Source organism: Brassica rapa, chromosome A09 (assembly GCF_000309985.2).
Source record: "Brassica rapa cultivar Chiifu-401-42 chromosome A09, CAAS_Brap_v3.01, whole genome shotgun sequence".
Taxonomy (NCBI): Eukaryota; Viridiplantae; Streptophyta; class Magnoliopsida; order Brassicales; family Brassicaceae; genus Brassica; species Brassica rapa.
The window spans coordinates 30,887,287-30,902,757 of NC_024803.2; the positions used below are offsets into that span (position 1 = coordinate 30,887,287).

Consider the following 15,471-nt stretch of genomic DNA (forward strand, 5'->3'; position numbering starts at 1 on the left):
AAACATGTCAAATCATTCAGTTTCTTATGGGATTGAATTACTCTTTCAACAACATCCGTGGTCAGATATTGAACATGAAGCCTCATCCACAGCTGAATGACATATACAACATGTTAGATCAAGATGAGAGTCAACGACTGATTAGGAATAATACCAAAACGATTTCTGCTCCTGCAGCTTTTCAAATTGAATATGTTGCTCTGGAGAATAGCCAGATTATGCTAGCTCAGGGAGGCTTTCAGAAACCAAAGTGTTCCCGCTGCTTCGGAATTGGTCACACAGTTGATAAGTGCTATAAGGTTCATGGTTATCCACCTGGACATCCCCAACGAGGCAAGAATAACAAGCAGACAGTGAGCACTAATCTTGCAACTCTTGGTACTCAGGAGTCTCATGTGAAGGAGACTGAGAATAGCATGTCTAAATATCAAATTCAACATATGATCGCGTATCTCAGTAGTCATCTTCAAGGATCTTCTGTTGTTGCACCAGAGTTGAACAGTGTCAAGCTCCAAACTCATTGTCCTACATCCGAAAATAACTTTGCCTCGACATCTACTTTTGTGCCATCTATCTCACAGAAAACTGGTACAACTATCACTTTCAAATGTTCTACTAATGACATGTTAATTTCATCTACCTCTAAAAAAGCAGTGTGTCTCTTACAGCTTGAGTAATAGATTCGGGAGTTAGTCATCATGTGACTCATGATAGGTCTTGATTTCTAAAATACACAACCCTAGATAAGACCTATGTTACTCTCCCAAATGGTTACACTGTCAAGATAGAAAAAAATGATTTTGTTAAGTTGACTGATGCTAACTCTCTTTATAATGTTCTTTAAATTCCTGAGTTCAAATTCAATTTGTTGAGTGTTAGTGTATTGACTAAAACATTGCATTCTCAAGTTAGTTTCACTGCTGATGAATGTTTTATCCAGGATCGTACTCCGGACCAGATTATTGGTCAAGGTATTGAGATGGCAAATCTATATGTTCTGAATTGACCTTATTCGCATGATATTCTATCTTTTCAAGGTATGTCTCCTGCTTGTTCTAGTTTACATATAGACTCTGCAACTTCGCATAAACGTTTGGGTCATCCATCAATGTCTAAGATTGATTCCTTATCCGATGTATTGATTTTACCTAAACAAAAAAGCAATTAAACTCATGAACCATGTCATGTTTGCCATTTATCAAAACAGAAACATTTGTCCTTTACATCTCGTCGAAACATGTGTGAGAAACCATTTGAATTGGTTCATATTGACACATGGGGTCCGTTTTCTTTCCTACTAAGGAAGGGTTTTGATTTTTCTTGACAATTGTTGATGATTTTAGTAGAGAAACTTGGGTTTACTTACTTAAACACAAATATGATGTTTTTCATGTGTTTCCTGGTTTTATTACTATGATTGAAACTCAATACAACTTGAAAGTTTGTTCTGTTAGATCTGATAATGCTAATGAACTTAATTTCATTGATCTATATCATAAAAAGGTATTAAAACATATCACTTTGTCCTGAAAATCCTGAACATAACTCAGTAGTAAAGAGAAAGTATCAGCATCTTTTAAATGTCGCTAGAGCTCTTATGTTCCAATTAGGTACATCTTTAGAATTTTGGGTAGATTGTGTTTTAATGGCTAACTTTCTTATCAATAGGTTACTTTCTAAAGTCCTTAAGAATCAATCCCCTTATCATAAACTTACTACTAAAGTCCATGATTATCAGAACTTGAAAACTTTTGGTTGCCTTTGTTATAGTTCCACTTCGTCGAGTCTGTATTTTCTTAGGATATCTCAGTGGGTACAAAGGATATAAGCTACTAGATATAGAGACACACTCGGTTTATATTTCTCGACATGTCATTTTCTATGAGGACATTTTCCCCTTTGTGTCCTCTAACATCAAGGAGGATACAAGGTCTTTCTTTTCTCATATTCCTTCTCATGCAACTTTTGATACATCACAATCTTCTTCTGATACTCATCTACCAAAAGATGAGATATCCTCCAAGGTTTTGGTTCCTTCTGAATCGAAATTTCTTCGTCCACGTAAAAGACCTTCTCATTTGCAGAACTACCATTGCTATAATACTTCTTCTTCTACTGCTAATACTCGCATTACTATTCCATATCCCGTTACCAACTATATCTCTTATACTTCTATATCTGAGCCTTTCTATATATTTCTTAGTATCATCACTAAAGCACTAATACCACACAATTATAAAGAGGCACTGAAGGATAAGGTATGTGTTGATTCTATTGGTTTGGAGATTGATGCGTTTGAACGAACAGAGACTTGGACGATTACTGAGTTACCACCAGGGAAAGAAGCAATTGGATGTCGTTGGATACGTACAATCAATATCATGCATATGGTACAGAAGAGAGGAAGCAATCTACGCTTGTCGCAAAGGGATATACTCAACAAGAGGGCATTGATTTTCTTGACACCTTTTCTCTGGTAGCGAAGATGGCTACGGTGAAAATTCTTTTGTCTACTTCACCTAAGTTGAAGTGTACTTTGACGCAGCTTGATATTTCAGATGCATTATTGAATGGCGATTTGGATGAAGAGTTATACATGAAGTTACCACCTGGATATTTTGAATTGAAGGGAGTTGAAGTTTCTCCAAATGCAGTTTATTGTCTACAAAAATCAGTGTATGATTTGAAGCAAGCATCACGACAATGATATGTAAATTTTTCTACGACATTACTTGATTTGGGTTTCGAGACATGTACTGGAGATCACACAATGTTTGTGAAGTTCTTGAATGGGAAGTTCTTAGTGATATTGGTGTATGAAGATGACATACTCATCGCCAGTACTGGTGATGCTATGGTGAATGAGTTGAAACAGAGGTTGAGCTCTGCTTTTAAACTTCGTGATTTGGGAGCTCCTAAGTATTTTCTTGGTCTAGAGATAGCAAGATCTACTTATGGGATTTTCGTATGTCAGAGATAATATTTGCTCGATCTTACGGAATCAATTGGTTTCTCCGACTGCAAACCGTCTTTAATACCTATGGAACCAAATCAATTGTTGTCTAAGACGATGGTACTTTAGTTAAATATGCGAAGAAGCATAGAAGATTGTTGAAAAGATTGCAGTATTTGACTTTTACAAGACCAGATATTAGCTTTGCTGTATCGAAGCTAGCTCAATACTCTGCTGCACCAACTGATGTTCATCTTCAAGAAGTTCATAAGGTGTTACGTTACTTGAAGGAAACGATCGGTCTTGGCTTATTTTATGGTACATAGGTTAACTTTGATTTGCGCGGTTATTCTGATTCTGATTGGAGTGGTTGTCCAGATTCCAGAAGATCAGTTACCGGTAATGCAATGTTTGTTAGAGATTCTCTTGTGTCATGGAAGTCGAAGAAACAAGACACAGTCTAATGTAGTGCAACAGAGGCTGAATACAGAGCAATGTGTATGGCTACGAAGGAGATGATATGGGTGGTTAAGGTCTTAACTGATCTCTGTTTACCTTTCAAGCTTCTTACATATGTCTATTGTGATAATACGGCTGCTTTGCACATTGCAAGTGACCCAGTGTTCCACGAACGCACCAAAGACATAGAGAATGATTGCCATAAGTTAAGGGAGAAGATGAAAGATGGGTTTCTCAAGACAATGTATGTGCACACAGGTGATCAACTCGCAGAAGTTCTCACCAAAGCTCTCTACCCTACTACTTTCCGAGAAAACAATTCGACTTGTACCAGAGCGTCTTTATGAGCGTGTCTACGGCTACTTTGTCGCTTATTCCACTGACTCTAGCCATAACGGTCTTGAACCGATTTATGAAGTCACAGAGAGATTCATCATCTCCTTGGGACATGCTCCAAAGATCGACATCAGAGGTTTATCGATCTATGAACATAGAGTACTGCTTGAGAAACTCCGAAGCGAGTTGGCGGAAATTTCCAATGTAATATTGTCTCACGCGAGAGAACCACTCGAGTGCTGCTCCTCGAAGGTTTTCAATGAAGATGCAACATTCTCTGGCATATCTTTCGTTTTCTCTAAACTTGGATCTCCCCATCGAGATCTGGAAAGTCTAAAGATGTGCCATTGGATCGGTTGTACCGTCATAAGGTGTTACCTTGATCTTTCCAGGATCCGAAACCCTAGTTTCGGTGATGCGAGTAGTGAAGGGCGTTTTTCGAGATTCCTCGAGCATTAGATCGATCTCAGATGCAGTGCTAGTAGTGTGGTGGATCTAAGATTTCACCGCTCTATTCTGCTACTGTTTTCATGAGATGATCATGAAGATCGCGAATCTTGGATTTCTCACTAGAAGATTTCTGACCTTGTCGACGTTTGCCACGAGTGTTCCGAGTTTGCTCCTCGGCCAGTTTTTCTTGTTCGTCCCAGAAGATGGCTTCTTCTTCTTCGGTCATAGGTTTATCAAACTGGGAATCGTCTTGATCTGTGCGGCTCCTTGTGCGACACGGATGCACGTCTGCGTCTTCGTCCGTAGGCTTGGACTGACTGCAAGACTCCACATCGATGTGCCCGATTTCTCCTTCTTCTTTATCTTCCGCGATAGGGGGAAGATCTCCCTCGTTTTTCCATGTTGGCGCAGGGATGATTTTGTCGGTATTTTGTCCAGACGGTTTTCCCAGTGCATTGCCGGACCGGTCTAAAGGAGTAGCGAAATCGAGTCTTCTTCCGCGGATCCAGGTTGTTCCGCGCGGAAAACAGCCTTGGTTCTTGCTGTTAGGTTTTCGGCCTGTTTAGAGAGAGAACTGATGACCTTGTCACGTTCTGTTGACTTCTTTACGAAAGTAGAGAACATCTTCTGGACCTCCTTGAACGATGTGGTGTTAGCGTTAACCATGGTAACGTTCGTTGCTGAAATTTTTTCAACATTGTCGTCGACGGTGTTGCCATGGCGAGTTTGTTGGATATTAAGATCATCGGCTGACATGTTTGATTGAGCGTTGGTGGCTGAGAGTAAGACTGATCCGTACCCCCCCCCCCCTTTTAGCGCCCAACTGTGGGAAATGAAATTCACACTGTCGATTTCTGTTGATTTAGGAAAGATAGGAAACCCTAAATTTCCAGAGGTCCCGAATATCTTCTAGACCACACGCCAATCAATAAGGACACGAAAGTATAGACGAAAATGAATATGAGAATCGAAAAAAGAGCAAGAAAGGGTAACAAAAAAACAGAAAGTTGCCTAAATATCCAAAGTGATAAGTTTTGCTTTGAGTAGAAAAAATATTGCTCCACTGCATCTTAAACCCCGACATCCTTATATACTGCTCTAGAGGCGGTTTGCTCTTTTCTTTTCTGCCCTCAGTCAAGTTTATCATTTCGCGAAAATATCCCAGTTTTCTTCAATTTTCGTGTTTATCTTTGGAAACCTCACATTTATCTTCCGAACTTGACATTTATCTTCTCCTGTGAAGTAAAAGAAATCGTCATAACGATTGGGCTCGATTTCATATAATATCGTAAGTGGGATTCTAGCCGCTCTATGAACCCTTTTGGGATGGACCCTTTTGGGCTGTTTTACGACTTGAGCGTTTTTACGATTTATCGAAAGAGCGTTTACGAAACGACGTCGGTTCGAAGAAGGTTCGAATTTCTTGTATATCGGAGGCAGTTCGAGGTGTTTAGTTAACCGTTGTCGTTTCATACGATCAATTCGGACTTTATACGAGATAACGAGTTCTTGTGGTCTTTAAATCGTAAAGTTCCAGCGATGACTCCGATCGAGATGAAACAAGAGCAGGTTCGATTCAATCCCGAAGGAAGAAGCTACGAGGACGGGACAAAGGCAGGCTTGTTGATCCAACTTGCCAAACAGGCGAGTTGGACGACTTGATCGTTCCAACTTGCTCGTTCGGCAAGTTGGACGGTGCGTTCGGTTTGGATGATAGGGCCTTATAGTTGTTTCGTTGTTCGGGATCGTTTGTCCAAGGCCTGGAGTAACCTTTCTTGAAGAATTATCGTGTGAATCCTTTTCGAAGTTGTTACGAAACTCGATTTAGGTTCTTCCACTTCTCTTTTCTTTTGAATTTTTATTTCTTTCTTTTTTAAAAGAGGACATTTCTTCGGAAGTTTTTGGCATTGGTTTTGTCGTTACCGATTTTGACCCCAACAATAAATTTCCTTTCTTTGAAGCTCACAGAGAATCAAACGTGTCTATACATGAAGGACTGAGTCGTATTTCTTGTTTTATGGATGAGTCTGAATTTGAGTGAAGAGTTGAAGAAGCTGTTGAAATAAGTGATGTGTGACATAGTGCTAGAAGAAGTCACAAGAGTTGTAGCAAATGATGTGCAACAACAAATAATTGTGTCTGAGGAAGCGACAGAGACTGAAGCAGAGTGTATGACATAGCCAGTGCTTGTAATTTTGACCCATAATGAAACATGAGCACAATCTGAACATAGATTAAATATGTGGAGACTGTTGTATCAGATACAACGTTATGACAAGGTATGAGAAAGAAATGAGCTTTTTTCAGATTATGTGATTATGTGGTTAACACAGTGGCTCATGTTCCTGTCTTTAGCTACTGTGAATCCAAACGGAAGTTCAGAATATGAAATGGAAGTTCAGAATATGAAATTGAGAAATTTGTAAATTATGATAGATTTTCTGAGTCACGTAGAGGGTTGTTGGCTAGTGTAACTGCAGTGACTGTGCCAAAGACATTTGCTGAAGCAATAATATGTCCAAAATGGCGAGAAGTAATGAGAGTTGAGATCGAGGCTCATGAGAAGAACAAAATATGGTCAACTGAATTGTTGCCCTATGGCAAGCAGATGATCGAATGCAAGTGTGTATTCACAATAAAGTATAATGCAAGATCGATTGAAATGTATAAGGCTCGACTTGTTACTTGTGGTAATCAACAAGAAGAAGGAGTTGATTACAAATAAATAGATTGGTTCTTCAGGTTGCTGCAAGGAAGAACTGGAAACTTCAACAAATGGATGTACATAATGTGTTTCTTCATTGAGGTTGTATTTCAATTACCAGGAGGTCTTTGATTGGTTGGTTAGTACAATCAGATCTTCTCATATATCTTGGAAGTCAAAGAAGTAGGATGTAGTGGCTCTTTCGTCAGCCGAAGCAGAATATATAGCTATGGTTACTGTACTGAATGACCTGAAGTGGATTAAGGGTGTGTTATTGCACACTCGGGGGCTATGGATATTGGTGGTAGTAAATATGCTCTTCCACATTGAATACTTAATAGATTGAATGGTCAATCAGACTCTAGTTTAGTAATGTTACTAATTTTTAACTCTTTGACTTTTGTCAAATCTATATATATATAAAAAGATTTTCTCAATAATCTATAAAAAGAAAATATAGATGATGATTGGTTCGACTGTGCCTGTAAAAATTTAGCTGCAACATTTAGCTGTAAAACTTTAGCCGTAAGTAAGTTGGTTGTAGTTGTAAAGTTGTTAGTGTAGATTTTTATGCAGAGAATTTTGATGTAGTTAAAGTTGTTGTAGCTGTAAACTATATGTTGTAGATATTTTAAAATAAAATATGTGAAATATAAGATGTATATATAAAATAATTATTTTTATTAACTAAAATAATTTATATTATATTTTTTTATAAATTATCAATGTTTACAGTTATTTAAAATGTGACATGTATATAATATTTATGTTATTTAAAATATTTCAATAATTTAAAAAAATACTTATTATGATTATCTAATTTATTTTTATATTCTAGATATTTTTTTATTTTACAGATTATAAAGCCTATAAAAGAAAGATGTAACTTTTTGTCTAAAATACATAAGAAAAAAATTTGCTTTAAACTTTTTTGTTGTAACTTTAAAAGTAAAGCTAAAGCATGATTGGTAAAAATTAATAAAAACTTAATGTAGATTTTATCTTTTAAAAATAAATCTACGACATGATTAGTAAAATTTAGTGTTTTAAAAATAAATACAATTAAAGTGGAGAGACAAAGTCCAACCAATCATCCTCATATATACACATATGTTAGGTAAAGCAAAAAAAAAACTAGTGAAAATGATAATTAATGGTTAATTATATTACCTCTTTAAAATGATTTGGTGGCACAACATACTTTATATATATATCTTAAAGATTTTATTTTGTATAATAACAAGAATATAAAACCACACTTTTCAATAGAAGCACATCACAAGATTGTTTAAGACATCAAAACCATGAAAATACAGGCATCCTTGATACTCATGTTCATCCTCTCTTTCTTTGCTTTACATCAGTGTATGTATATATTTATCATTTTTATTATTTATATTTCTTTGTTTTTTTCTCAAAATGATTCTTATTTTTTCCGTCGTTGATGTTTGGTTGATGTATGATTTGTATGTGAAGGTGCAAAGATGAATGTTAGAGGAATAGAGGATTCAAACATAGTCATAACATCAAATTGTGTTCATGCTAGGTGTTCGAAAATATTTGTAAGAGATTGTTGGTGCTGTCCAGGACGAGTTCGCAAATGTTGGAAAGACGAAGCTTCATGTAATGCTATATGTCCTCGTCCTCCTCATCTTCCTCCAAAATAATGATTAATAAATCTTAATGTATTAGAAATTGTTGTTCACCTTGTGACACAAATTAAAGTATTAAATAATAAAAATTAAATTGTTTTACTTATATTAATATTGTTATTTATAACTTGAAGTTTTATTTAAATATTTAAATTAGTTTTAAGAAAAACAATTTAAGAGTAATTTTGTCATTAGAATTCATCAAATTCGTTACATACATTTCCAAAGTATGCAAGCCGATTATGTTTCAGATATGATGAAGTTCACATTTTTATTTAACAAAACTTATTAAATTACGAAACTTACAATATTAATGTTATTCATATAAAATAAATTAGTTTGAAAATTTTAAATCTCCATAATTTTTGCATATTTTAAAATTTAAATTATTTATTTTCAAAAAAAGATAAAAACATTTGTAGTTCATCATTAGCTTATATTATCTTTGAAAATGTTAAATCCATTGAATAAGGAGTGGAGTTATCTATAGAAACAAAGATTTTTTTGTTTAAACAGTTTTAATAAATTTGTAAAATGATAGAATTCCCATAGTTGAAATTATCATTGGAGAACGACACTGAACGGCAAAAAAATGTCAAAAAACAATTATACATTAAAGTGAAAATTTGATAATTTTAATCAAATATTAAAATTAAATTGTTTTTAGGATCAATTAATGATTTTTTTTGCATGTATGGCTTTTGTAATAGTCAAATGTATGATGCATATTAATTTAATGGAATAGTGGTTTAGTTTAGGTAGGATTTTTGTCCTCCTACAAAAAGTGCATTGGACCTCCAGGCATTACTTGACAACTTAGCATACACAAGAAGATTGGCTTTAGAAATCCCGAGTACAAAAATAAGGAATTTTCTTTCTAAGGCTATAAGATGCTTAAATCAATAAAGTGTTTGGGGCTAATGAATAATCGAGTCCATAGATCACGATTCCTATCTGATGTGTTTGGTATAACAATACCTAATGCACTGTATAGAAGTGGGAGTATACTAAGCAGAGCATTCACTTCTCAGTACCAATTCAAGAAAAATAGTAAATGTGTTTGCTCCACTATTGAAATAATATTTAAAAAAGTTGCTCCACTAGCAGTCAAGAATATGAGCAAATATGAGGTAAAATATTGAACTGCTATGAACAGTTGAAACACCCAATATATGGAGTGAAACAATTATAATATATAATAGCACACTAGAAATATCACTTATATTTTATCTAATGTAATTTTAAATTATATTATTACTTTGAACTAAGAAGATATATTTGGATTGCTAATTTTTTTACATAATTTAAATGGGTATCCGAACTCAAATAGAATATGTAAAAATATGACACAAAAATAAATTAAAATTTATAAATACCAGAATGGAATTTAAATTTCTAGCCTCCAATACTTGAAACCTTAATAGATCTAAATCAAATCCAAAGGATATCTAACACCCACATATCTTAATATCTGACATTATATTTTATTTTTTTAACAGTGTATTGTTTATTAAAAAACTTATAAAATATTTTAAAATTGATATGTTGATATGTTGATTAATATTAAATCACAAAAATATTATATAACTTTATCAAAAATTATAATTATTTTAACCATTCAAAATTAAGTATATTTAATATTAAAGCACAATATATATATATATATATAAGTTTTACTTAATTCTCTATTATATTTTGATTTTTTTTATAATTACTGCACTTATAAATTATTATTTTAAAATACTGTTACTTATAAAATTGTAATATAATTTTAGATTTGTACAATATTTTTAACATATCTTATACAGCGTTTTAGACTGTTTTTTATCTACTTTCCCCATTCAAATATATTTTTTGGACCGCTAGATCCGCTTGATACACACTTGTACCGTTTAACCCACTCTTGGTTTCGCTCGATCCGCTTGATCTGCTATAGATCTGCAACGCTTGATCTGTTTTTTTCATTCGGAGCCTTTATGTGAGTGTTTCTTTGTGAGGATGTATTATGCACTGATAGTTAGGTGGTTCTGGATAGTTCAAATGATTACATCTTCATTGTTTACTCATGAAATGACTATAGTGAGCCTTCTCCCCTCATCCCTTGCTTTTTTTGGCCTGTCCCATCACTAAAAAGGTAAAAAATAAAGTGAGGATCGGTAGCTGCAAGAAGTACTCAAATCCTGCAGCTAAACAAATCCTAGTTTGCTTTTGGTTCACAAATCATGGACCTCCTCATGGTTCTACTCATATAGTTTTTCTTTGAAACACAACTTCTTTTCGTTACGATACGGACATTCAGACTACGAGGTGAGAAGTTAAAGATAACTATACAATCATTATAATAAGGTCCTAAAGCAGCATACATAAAGACAAAGTCTTGCGATGAGGATAGACCGTGTTTATGCCTCAAATGCAGTGAGAGAGTTCGAGTGGAAATGGAGTCCTGTACACAAGTTTCTTTGTGGGTTTCATTTGCTTTACTCTATCTTATAATAATTAAGAGGACTATTTACATTTGAGTTTGCTAGGTTTAAGCCATTTATAAAGTCGTTACATTTTAATTTATTGTTGTTTGATGACCTATCAATGTTCATATACTATGGCCAAGATGTCACATCTAAATAACTACAAAAGTGATAGTTTAATAAATCAACTTGACTCATAAGTCGTCTGTATAATAGACTTGAAGCTTATCTACTAAAAATCTCCCACTACTATTGGAACATTACATACGGTGACTTACTTATAGATGAAGTCAAGAAGTCAACGTCAATGGTGGACAGCGACCATTAATGTAATGGAAGACTAATTGTTACTTAACACTTTTTAAAAACAAGAGATCTGTGGTTTGCCCAGCAAGATGGACGAGAAGCTAAGTGTCATGGAACTACTAAAACGAGCTGCTAAGTTACTCTTCAGTAACATCAGTCTCGCTTTCCTCCTCTTTCTCTGCTCTCTCCCACTGTTTTGTTTCTTGATCCTTTTCGAGCTCTCTCTCCAAACCACCATCTCCCTCACTTACCAGTTCCTCTCCCAAGAACTCGATCTTGGCGGCTACTTCTTTTTCCAAGATCATAAAGATCTGTTGGAGAACGATCTCATTCCATGGCTGATTTAGACATCTCTGCTATACTTTTTCCCCTACACCCTTTTTGACCTCGTTACCACCACCGTGATCGTTGCAGCGTCTTCCGTTGCTTACACGTCAGAGGAAGAAGACCCGTTGGGGATGGTTTGTTTGGTACAAAGATCCGCCAAGATATGTCAGAACAGATTAGTAGGTTGTCTGATCACATTACTCTATGTCCTCCTCTTGTCAACCTCAGTGTTCTTCGGTTTCTTCTCAGACTCAGTAAACTACTTATTCATTGCTTCTCTCTCACGTGATTACGAAAGCTTCCACAGCAAAGCAGCAGTCCTGTTCCACGCGGTGGTGTATCTGATTCACGGTACTATCTTCATAGTTCTGGCTGTCAAGTTCGGAAAGTGGAGCGCAGTGTGGAACATGGGTTTGGTTGTTTCGGTCTTAGAAGAAGAAGAGGGAGAAGATGGTAAAGGATGCATCTATGGAACCAATGCTCTGTCTCTTTCGTATTGGTATGGAAGAGGACATGAGAAACGTGATCTCTTGATGATGTTGATGTTCTTGGTCTTTGCTATTGCGACGAGGATGCCGTGCTTATACTCCAGATGTAGTTTGAGTGGAAATGGAGTTTTGTATACTGGTGTCTATGTGGGTTTGATTTGTGTTGGGAATGTGGTTAAGTGGGTGGCTTGTGTTGTAAGTTACTATGATTGTAGAGCTAGGGTTTTGGAGAAGAAGGATGATGTGGAGATTGGATCAAAAGCTAAAGGTTTTGCTACATAAGAGATTTGTTTTTGCCTTTGGCACACGTTTTGCTTTACTTGTATCCGACAATAAGAAAAGTATTTACATTGGAGTTTGCTACATTACATCTTAATCTATTGTTAATGTTCATAGTTTGGCCAAGTAATTTAATAGTAAGCCCTAACGACCATTCAAACATTACATACAGTGACTTGTAGACAAAGTCAAAGAGTCAACGACAATGAAGTACGAAGACCATTAATTTAGCTGAATGGGAAGGGAGTGATGTACACTGCTCTCTGTGTAAGCCTGATTTGTGTTGGGAATGTGCGTAAATGGTTGACGTGTGTTGTGTGTTAACATGATTGTAAAACTATGTCTGAGGAAGAAGGCTGATGTATAACAAACTGAACTTTCGGCTACTTAAACTATGTCTGAGGAAGAAGGCTGATGTATAACAAACTGAACTTTGGGCTACTTAACAGAGTTTGGCTGAGATCAATTCAAAGGGTTGAGTCTTTTATATAAATGGCAAAAGGGGAGAAAGGTTTGCCAGCTTAAACATGCAGTAGTGTACTAATGTCACAGAAAAACATGCTTAAAACAAACAGGAACAGTCTAAAAATTGTGAAAATCTTTTATTTTGATAAATGCAACAATCCCCCAGATGACTTGTTTCCCTTTTCAATTAGCTTTTGACTCTATTACCTTCATGGCGAAAGAAGGCAAGCAAAACGCAGCTGAATGAATCTGAAACACAGAAGAAATTAGAACATGAGTTAAGGATTTGAATATCTAGACGCATGAAATGGTTTAATGAGAGTTTTTGTGTTGCCTTAACCTCAGCATTGTAAAACTTCAAGGGTGCATCTGATTTGCTGGAGCTATCATCAATCGGGTTCACAGGGTTCTTGAAGTCAACGTCAGGCCCTTCGGTTGAACATAGCATGAATCCGATAACCCCACTGCAGTACAAAAAACCGTCAAATGATACACATTCAGCTTAAGTTATATAATCACCAAAAAAAAAAAAAACTGAATGTTGAAAGGTAATGAAACATGCCTCGGGTATGTTGGAACACTGGTCCATGCGTAGTTCACAGAGCCTTTGAAGATCTCACGGCAATTGGACACAATGTCTTCGATGATGTCCATGTGAAGCCATAAGCTTTCAGCCTGAGTGCACACAACTCCACCAGGTCGAAGAGCTCTAGCCACTGATTGGAAGAAGGGCTTCTCAAACAGTTCCTTTGCTGGACCTGACACACACACCAGAGCAAGCATTGTCAAAATCACAGGCTGCTTCTCAACATAACAGAAAGGGTTATAATCTGGTTGTTGAACGAAAAAAATGATGGTACCAATTGGATCTGAGGAGTCAACAATGACTGCATCATATGATCCTTCAGCAGCATTCTTCAAGAAAGCAACACCTGCAGTAACAAACCTTCCAACCATTAGTTCTACAAATGACGATTATAGAGAGATAAAAGCAGCAGTTTGTACCATCGCCAATGACGAGGTTCACGCGAGGATCCTCGAATCCAATTGCTACATTAGGGAAAAACTGCTTAGAGACCTGAAGATTCAAAGAAAATGAAAATAAATCAAACTACTATATATCAATTCATCGAAACAGAGATGGAGGAAAGGTGAAAAGTATGTGACTAGTACTCACGTCGACCACCATTTTATCAATCTCACACATGTCAATCTGCTCAACAGAAGCATGGCGTGCAACTTCCCTCAGGACACCTCCATCTCCTCCTCCAATGACCAACACCTATGGAAAGAACAAGAAGGGCACTGATCAGATACACTCTGGGGATAAAAGCATAAACAGCATTTTAAGCTGCTCCACTAAACCATAACCTCAACTAGTATAATCAATCAAGCTAGTTTAAAGCATTTTCCTTTCTTATTATTAATATTACCCAATAAAGTAAACTTGAGTTCTCTAACTTTGCCAGAAGAGAACGTGTGACAATGTACCTTTATCCTCAAGAGGCCATAACCAATGTTTGTAAAGCAAAAAAAAAGCTATAAAAATGTTCATCATCATCATCATCATCTACCTTTTTCTCTAGTGGACATTACTATCACCACTCTGTAAATGTAATCATTCTATAAATTTCATATCTGATTAAAATTGAATTCTGGCTTTACTCTATTTCTCCAAAAGTAATGATTTAATCACCCTACTTTACCGGAGAAGAAAAAAAAATCTGAGCTTCCTAAACTTTGATTAACATTCCAAAGCAATAGTCTTTACATAACTCCAAAAAAAAAGATGTAATAAAGCAATAGTCTTAGTGTATTTAAACCTTCTTTGGGTTAGGGATAGAGCACAAAGGAAGATGAGTGATCATCTCCTGATAGGCGCATTCGTCTCTCTCCGTGAGTTGGATCACTCCATCCAAAACCAAAACTTTCCCATATGTCGCAGACTAAAGATACAAAACCAAACATAAGTGTTCATAAAACAGAGAGGTGATTGCAAGTTTAGGACAAAGGTATTGTCTTTTTTGGTGATTGTGTTACCTGGAAGACAATGACATCCTGGTAATCAGATTTCCCTTGAAACAAAACCTTCTCAACCTTCAAAGAGTGTGCCTCTCCTGCATCATCGATAAAAAAATCACATCTTTTAATCAAAAAGGAGCTCCCTTTTTTTAAGATTAAACAAGAAAGAGAATGGACCTGGCCACATGGGACTCATCTCGGAGAACCACCCGGGAATCACGGAGGAGAAACAAGCAGGCTCCTTTGTCTGATCCCCGTTCTCTGTCTCCATGGAAGCGGCGGCGGCGGCGGCGTCATCCTCTTCTCTCGGTCGCTTCAAATCGGTGGCGGAGGCTTCTTTGGCATCCATGGCTGCTGCTGCTGCTCTGCTCGGCGAAGAAGAGAGGAAGCGGGTGAAATGAGAGAGAGGGATTAGGGTTTTTGCAGGGTTGTTTTGATGTGAAGTGAAGCGGAAGATATAAGCAGTGGAGATTCGCTGTATCAATTTCATTTTTAATTATTTTTATTTCTTTTTTATAATTCCAAGAAGGAGAAAAAAAAATTGGTGAATTATTATGTGATGATA

At 36.1% G+C, this 15,471-nt stretch overlaps 1 protein-coding gene and 1 pseudogene across 1 annotated transcript; one reads left to right on the plus strand and one right to left on the minus strand.

Annotated features, from left to right (window-relative positions):
* Positions 1–5,165: 5,165 nt before the first annotated feature.
* LOC103840732 lies at positions 5,166–12,533 on the plus strand (annotated as a pseudogene).
* Positions 12,534–12,876: 343 nt separating this feature from the next.
* On the minus strand, positions 12,877–15,409 carry LOC103840733 (spermidine synthase 1). The gene is made up of 9 exons (XM_009117251.3): positions 15,084–15,409; positions 14,925–15,001; positions 14,708–14,830; positions 14,062–14,166; positions 13,890–13,962; positions 13,745–13,816; positions 13,447–13,642; positions 13,225–13,348; positions 12,877–13,133 (listed from the first exon to the last, which is right to left on the minus strand). The coding sequence occupies exons 1-9, from the start codon at positions 15,394–15,396 to the stop codon at positions 13,068–13,070; spliced, it is 1,149 nt and encodes a 382-aa protein (XP_009115499.2). The 5' UTR covers positions 15,397–15,409; the 3' UTR covers positions 12,877–13,067.
* Between the last annotated feature and the right edge of the window lie 62 nt (positions 15,410–15,471).